Genomic DNA, 8520 nt, shown 5'->3' on the forward strand with positions numbered 1-8520 from the left:
TAAATGAATAAATATTTCATTGGTTGGTGCATAATGGTCTGATCGGTTTACAGCTCCACAGATTTTCTCTTCTATAGCAGAAAAACATTCAACTTTTTAAGTTTTGGTTGAGTGTTGACATGATGTTTGGAAGATGTTGGAGTCTGTTTGTGTTGGTCATGGTGGTTTACTGTTGTTTGCAAACTCCTTTTCATCTTAACTGTCTTTGTTGCCTACATCCATGAGGGCGTTTACATCCATACCAGTACTCCCATTATTATCTGATGTCTGCAGTTATCAGATTATTATTGATCATGTTAACATTATCATCTGAGCGGCTTTATCCAATAACAGCAGTTATCTGATCATGACAAATCAGATTAACACATCTAGATTTCTCCCTAATACTCCGATGTCTTCACGCATGTAAACAGGTTAATCTGATTTATTTATTACCTCTGCCAGGAGGTATTGTGATCACTTTGCTTTGTGTGTTTGTTTGTTTGCGTGTTTGTTTGTTTGTTTGTTAGCAACGTTACGGGAAAACTATTACAACCATCTTTACCAAACTGTACCCACAGATAGGCTTAGGCCCTGGGACGAACCCATTAAATTTTGGGCCAAGTAGGCCAGAGTTCAAGGTCACAGCAAGGTCACAAAATCCAAAATTTTCATATCTCTATTGAGCGATTTTCGAAAATTCATAAAAAATTCAAAACGATTCCGATTAGCCTCCAATTTGATACACCTGTAGCTTATAACAATATCTTGTATCTGGCACAGAATGTGGACTCTGAAAACATTTCAATTTAACATTGAAAATCCCATTTACCACAAATTTTTCATTATAACTCAACAAATATAGATTGGAATTTCATATAATTTGACATACACATGACTGATACCAAGCTTCAACTTTGTACGAAATATCGTTCCGCTCCATTTCTCTTCTGTTATGCTCTGTTGACTTTTGTTATTTTTTTATGCACCATTTTCAAAAAATTATAAAAAACACAACTCGTGCAATGTCATTATGAAATTTGTTTTGCATATCCATAGACATATGTCATAACATAAGTTCCAGTTTTTGTTGTTCAGTGAAAATGACGGAAGCAGTTACACAGGGAATTTGCGGGGGGGTCACAATTCATTTTCTCTCACATTCAAATGCTAACTAATAACTCGAAAATGACACCAGTTAGCCAACACGGTTACATTATCGACATTTAGGAACTCGTATATGAGCTTTCATATGGCACCATTTTTTGTTTGTTTGTTGGTTAGTTAGTAACATAACTGAAAAAGTTATGGATGGATTTTGATGAAATTTTCAGGAAATGTTGACACTGGCACAAGGAACAAATGATTAAATTTTGGTGGTGATCGGGGGGGACTGATCTGCCTTGGCGGAGGTCTGCGCTCTCTGAGAGCTTTTCTAGTTTTTTTTTACATCTACACGTGTTAAAAAAAAAAAAAAAAAAAAAAAAAAAAAAAAAATTGATATCGGTCATGAAGAACTTAGGAGTGATTTCAACTGAAGGGTTTTCATGATAACACCATAGAAACTACTGTGAAGATGGGAGTGGACAGTGGACGCAGACACCTGAGACAGTTGTTAGCTTCGAAATGTAGTTTAGTTGAGCACAATTAATTGATTTGTCATCAGAAGTGATAGCTGTGTGTTGTATATCTGCAAAAGGCTGCAACAGTCCACATTCAGGAGGATTTAGGGCTGGAATCGATGAAAATCAAATGTGTGTTGAGTGGCGATTATTTGGTCTTAGTGATACTGAAGCAGAGGAGGACTGTGTTAAACATGCGATGGGAAAGTCAATACATGGTTTTGATTTGACTGTTGAAGAAAACTGATGTTTAAAAATGTACGGTTGTGCATTTCTATTGAAAACAGACAGACAGACAGAATGACTGACTGATTGATTTACTTGATTAAATGATTGATTTACTTCATTGATCCCAAACACATTAGTGGACTCAAATTACAACAAGTGGTACAACAAACCCTGCCCCTCGCACGTACTGAAGTTTATTTTGGCATCGATCCAGCTGATGTCATCATGTCTATGCGTGTGCTGATGTCAGCATAGACAAATGTCGGCCATTATAAGTAAATGGGAAAAAAAAGATTTAAAAAATTCATAAAAATTATAATATCTGGTCCAAATGGACCGAGTATGTAAAACCAATCAGATCTGATTTCATTTGATTGTATTTGTGCTTTGTACCTATCCGCTTTTATGTGAGGTTGTGATTGTATGAGGTGGTGCGCTCCCCTGTTCTGTTTTGTTGTATTATTGTTTCAACTGAAATTAATGGTCTGTAAATGGAAATTCTAGAAAGGCTATACGCACTGTAAACCCCAATAAGTTAATTTAACTAAAAAAAATCGCTGAAACTGATTACATCAAATTTTTTAAGTAATGTAACGCTAAACCCAATTGCCTTAAAAAATTTCAGTAATGAGGAATGGAAACTTGAGTGGATTAGATTTAAATGCTTGATTTGAATGGAATTGTTTTTTTAAGTCCAACACACTAAATGCCAAGTTAATTTAACTTAAAATTTGTTCCAATGTCAATTACTTTGTACAATCATTAGATTTAACCCTCTGCTATCCCATCCACCAAGGCCCTTACTATGCACCAAGTGTGCCTTTTTGGCACACTTGTGGAATAATGTAAAAAAAAATTTCATACAGTTTGTTTTTAATTCTTTTACACTTTTTTCTATTTCATCCACTTGAGCTGTAAATAAAAATACCAAATACTCAATAATTGTCACTTTTTTTTTTAACCCTTTAAATGCCGTGTTTGTAATGTAAACAAACCTTTTTTGTGGATGCAAAAAACACACAAAAAATTTTTTTTTCAATATACTACATAAAAAGTGGATCACATATTATTTGATTTTTTCATCCTGACATATGTCAATGATTAACAGCAACATCAGTTAATTTGCATTACTATTTTTGGCGCTAGGTCAAATGTTCAAAAATACTAGCATCTGTCACCAAGTGTGTCAATAAGGCACATCTATAAATCAAACTATTAAATATTATATATTGATTAATTTTTCTGCTCTACTTTGATTTTATTTTTGTAAATCAAGGTCAGTCCTAATCATACATATGAAATGGAAGAAATAGTGTGGTTTAGGCACACTTGGGAGACAGATGCTAGTCTTGTAATTTTCTTTTGTTTACAATGTACACATTTTAGTTGGTGGCCAGAGTTTTAAAGGTCATGCAAAAATGAACAACTTTTGAATTCTAACCTTATTTAAATTGTGAAAAATAATATTAAATTTTTTAACACAAAGTGCAAAGTGTGCCTAAAAGGTGCACCTGGATACCGGAGAGTTAATATCATCAGTTCATTGTACTTAATTCCAAGTAGATTTAAATTAAAATCTTCTGCAATATAAATTGCTTTGCATAATTATTAAACTTAATACATTGTAGCATGGATGGAAATTAGGAAGGGAGTTAGCTTAATATAATTTGCTAGTACAGGAAATGTTTTTAATTTGGCAAACCATAAAGATTTACACTGAACAGGAACAATCTTACATGAATTGTTGGTCCTCTGGCTCTGACTCATGGTGTAGCTCTACAAAAATACAAAAACAAACACAAAAAGGCCAATAAACACTGACATATACACATTAAGTCAAAATTAACATTAACACCACCACCCCACTGAACCCCTGCACAGAAAAATAACACATTTTCAACAACATGCACAATACCCACAATGCAATGCACAGATTAAAAAAAAAAAAAAAAAAAAGGTGTGGTCATGACTAAAACTTATTGATTCAAATCCATTCAACTGAAATGGTTTTTGTAACTTTTGACTATGTCTACAAAACAGTAGAATATACTTAGCATTTTATAGTAATGGAAGAAAACTTAAATCATTTAAATACATTGTAATTAAAGCATTTTAGTAAATACAAAGTCCAGGCTTACAGTGATAATCATTGAACACTTCTATATCCACCCTGTTTTGTTTTTTTGAATGATTAAGGCTGTAATTAATGTATGTGATGGACACTTGCCTTTCCAATAAAAGAATTAAAAAAAAAAAAAAAAAAAAATCATAAAAAATGTGAACTTTGACCTACTTTTCCCAAAATGTAATCACATCTATTCTGGGACACTGGTAATCTATAAACCCAGTTAGGCATGAATTCAGCTAAGAGTTTTGCTGCTAGTGTGTTAACAATCAAACAAACAAACAAATAAACAAGTTTTCAGAGAACGCAAACCTCTGCCAAGCACCCCCCGAACGGTGTGCATGTGTGGATCGACTATTTCCTTTTAAATTAAACAGTTTGAAATTTGTTCCATGCAGCAGAAAAAGTTGAAGCTTGGTATCAGTCATGTGTATGTCAAATTATATTCAATTCCAGTGAGTTATAATGAAAAATGTGTCGTAAATGGGATTTTCAATGTTAAATTGAAATATCCACACAGTCCACATTCCTCTGTGGATGTGGACAATTTTATGCCAGATACAAGACATTGTTCTAAGCTACAGGTGGATCAAATTGTAGGCTAATCAGAGTTGTTTTGATTTTTGTTATGAATTTTTGAAAATTGCTCAATGATGAGAGATACGAAAATTTTGGATTTTGTGACCTTGCTGTGACCTTGAACTTTGGCCTACTTTGGCCCAAAATTTAATGGGTTTGTCCCAGGGCCTAGGCCTATTGGTGGGTAAAATTTGGTAAAGATGGTTGTAATAGTTTTCCCGTAAAGTTGCTAACAAACAAACAAACAAACACATAAAGCAAACTGGTCACAATACCTCCTGGCGGAGGTAACAAACTGAACCAAAAATGATCCCCCTTGCCTCCCTCTTGGGGGACGGGGTCATAACAACTCTGACTTTTTCATGCAGCCCCAGAAACAACAAGCATAGAACACACTTATGAATTGTTAAAGCACTGACAATATATGAGTTTTTTTCAGTTGAACAGATGCTTTAATATGACTTTGGAAGTTGGAGTGGCATGTATTTCATTATGCAAGGAAAATTTCAGAGGAAAAGGAGCAGGTCCTTTTCAAAGAGTTGCTCTTTAGAAATAAATCAATCAAACTGTCCTTTCCTTTGAACAACATAAAGGAGAAAGAGCTCTGTACTCACACAGGTGATTCTCCATTGGCCTGCATCACTGTTGGTTTTTCTACTATGGTATACCCCAGTTCCCAGTATTATGTATTTTCGTTTACATCCCACACAGTGATTCATAAATGTCCGCTCCTTGGCAGAGTAATAATTAGTGTACTACTCGACGGTGACTCCATGGTGTTGTGTGTTTTTCCAGGTGGACCTGCAGCAGAACCCATGGGAGTGCAACTGTGAAGCAGCTCCGCTGAAGCGCTGGCTGGAGGGGCTGAGCGCCGTGGTGGTGGTGGGAGAGGTCGTGTGCCATTCCCCAGAAAAGACCAGAGGCGTGGACCTGCGCTCCCTCTCCATGGAGCTGCTCTGCCCTGAGCTGGAGCCCCAGGAGGATCAGGAGCACGAGGAGCAGACGGCCACCTCCTCCAGCCCAGACCCAGGAGTGTCAGCCGACTACCCCGGCTCAGACCTGGGCCCTCTGATCCCCCCAGGGAAAGATTCAATCCCTCTGTCGGTGTTAGTGCTCAGCCTGCTGGTGTTGTTTGTCTCCGCATTCTTTGCAGCTGCGGCACTAATCGCCTACGCCCTGAGGAGGAGGGACAAGCTGCCATTCCGCCGCCAGGGAGAGGTGGATTTGGCGGGCATGGAGTGCGGAATCTTCACGGAGCAGACACACCACCACCATCACCACGGTCTCCCACAGACGCCGCCACCGCTACAACCGCCGGAGCATAACCACGTCTACGACACCATCCTGCCCCCCGATTCTGCCCCCAAGGGTCCTGACCCCGCCGCGCACATGTGCAACAATCCAATCTACAAAGAGGAGCAGGACGCAGCCGTGAAACAGCGCTCGCCGCCACAGCTACAACAGCCGAGCGAGGCAGGGTATTGCCCCGCGGTCGAGAAAGATCGGGACTGGAGTCTGGAGGTGTCGTCATCACCCATCAGCACCGTCACCGGAGCCATGGGTCCCCTCGCCGGCCTCCATGGCAACGGCATCCTCTGCCCGACAGTCATCGACAGCCAGGGTCCCACTCCGAAGGTGGAACTGGTGGACTGCCTCTTCAGAATCCCCGCCCCAGAGTTCCGAGACCTGCCAGACAGGTACGCGAGGCCGCCGCCCCGCTATCCTCACCCGCAAGACTCGGCTAAGCAGGACGCCAGAGCCGAACTCATCGTAACCACTGCCAGCTCCAGCTCCAGCGGTGCCGGCCAGAGCGAGCAGGGGGCGGCAGAACCCAGGGCCCGGCTCAGGACCACACCGGACTACATGGAGGTGCTGGACCGGTCATACCAGTTTTAACCGAGCCCCTCCCCCCTCTTTCTTCTCTCCCTGCAACCCCTCTTCTCTCGTCTCCTCATCATCTCCCTCTCCGGTGATGAATCATCCAGTAACAATGACTCGTGTACAGAGGCTGCTGTGGCTTTCAGAGGGGCCTGTGGGGGAGTGGGACTACACTACATGCTATGTTTATTCCTGGATAACCAGTTGAGGTGACTTTTTGTATTTTCCCCACGACTGGCAGTAGTATAGGTTGGTATTTGAAAGGATTAGCCGATCCCAGATCTCTGCCTGGAGGCTCAGCTGTAGCTACAACGGTATTTTTTCCTCCATTGCGCCTCATAAAAAGCACTGAGGCTGCAAGCTTCATTTTTCTACAGCGTGGCATGGTTTGCGTTAATGTGCACATGATCACTCTCAAAAGGACCCGTGTGGAAGGTGAAGTGCACCAGCTCTTGTGACATCAAACACAGTCATAAACTGTGACAGAAGCTGGGCCGATGACGACGGCGTCAGATGGAGAAAACGACGAGACAAAGAGGGAGAGAAATGACTGAAATACAGCCAAGTGCCTTAGCAATGAACAGCCAGCAGTGTGGTCAATGCTTATTTTTCTATGAATACAGATCTATTTATCTAAACAAAGAGGTTTGACTACCAATGGATGGGACGCTGATAGACGAACGAGACTAAAACCAATCAAAGCCGCAGATAATTGCATTCCCTGGATGAGCCAAAAATATACCCAGTCAATATTGGACTTGTTTGTATGCAGTTCATTTCAGTTTCCATCTCATCCAGCTCACTTGATTTACTTATCCAGTTGAATTTTTTTTACGGGGCTAGCTAGATGATGGACATTCTCTGACTTATCCAGGAATAACTGGTTGCTGTGTGAATTTCTTTCTTTTTTTCTTTTTTTTTTCCCCTTTTTTTTTTGGAATGCAAGATACAACATTAGAAAGACCAACTTACAAAAAGGACGTGGCAATGGATGCATTTTAGATTCCTTAATCACCCAGACTTAACGGGGCCATTAGGATCTCTGCTTTCCTTTCGTCAGACAAAGGCACCGAGGTTATTGTATTGATTTTGAAGTATTTCTCAGAGGAAAATTGAACGGCAAAAAAAAGAAAATGAAAATGAAAACAATAGACAAAAACCAGGATGTGAAGGCATTTTTCTTTGTCAGAAAAAAAAGACACTTCTATCAACTACCAGTTATTATCTTTTATGGAGGTATCTTTTTATGCTTTCATCTCCTACCAATAGTAGAAGCAGTTGTGAATATATTTATTCTTAGTTTTGCGTGTTGAAGCTCTCCTGTAAGGGATCATGTTATATTAATGTATAGGATGATTCTGCATCTGGTTCAGCCTTCTTACCGCCGACCCACAAAATACAATAAAGGGTGCTACATTAAAAGAAAAAAACTTGCAATGGCAGCCACTATGTGAAAAATCTACACCCACACACATTCACAATGGACACTCATGGCTAGGGATGGAAATCAATAAGAATTTAACGATTCCGATTCCATTATCGATTTTGCTTATTGATCCGATTCCTTATCGATTCTCTTATCGATTCTCTTATCGATTGTCATTGGGTGAGGGAATAAAAGAGTACAAACGGGTGTGTTTGCATTAACTGTCTTTTATATTTCCATCTGCACAGAAAATATAACATATACAGTATGTACAGGGTGGGGAAGCAAAATTTACAATATTTTGAGGCAGGGATTGAAAGACAGTGTATGACCACTTAGTTTATTGAAAGTCATGAGAATTTATTTGCCACAAGAAAATGTACGTAATAGAAAATGTTTTTATTCTATGTGTCCTCCTTTCTCAATAACTGCCTTCACACGCTTCCTGAAACTTGCGCAAGTGTTCCTCAAATATTCAGGTGACAACTTCTCCCATTCTTCTTTAATAGTATCTTTAAGAAAGTCGACATTGCTGTGTAATGTTCTATTGGTAGCAAGTTCTAAAACGCCTCAAATAGCAGAATCCAGAGGGTTTAGATCTGGGCTAGAAGGCGATCATAAACATGATTCCCAAAAATTGCTAAAGTTGGATTTGCAGAAATCTTGTATTTTTCTAGCTGTGT

The 8520-nt window shown here is 39.4% G+C and overlaps 1 protein-coding gene across 1 annotated transcript; it reads left to right on the forward strand.

Annotated features, from left to right (window-relative positions):
• Positions 1-5328: 5328 nt before the first annotated feature.
• LOC115416863 (SLIT and NTRK-like protein 3) lies at positions 5329-7564 on the forward strand (the record flags this gene model as incomplete). Its single annotated transcript, XM_030130745.1, has 1 exon — positions 5329-7564. A coding segment is annotated over one exon (1101 nt), but the record flags the coding sequence as incomplete, so codon positions are not given.
• Between the last annotated feature and the right edge of the window lie 956 nt (positions 7565-8520).

This window comes from Sphaeramia orbicularis, unplaced genomic scaffold (assembly GCF_902148855.1).
Source record: "Sphaeramia orbicularis unplaced genomic scaffold, fSphaOr1.1, whole genome shotgun sequence".
In the NCBI taxonomy this organism is placed as follows: domain Eukaryota; kingdom Metazoa; phylum Chordata; class Actinopteri; order Kurtiformes; family Apogonidae; genus Sphaeramia; species Sphaeramia orbicularis.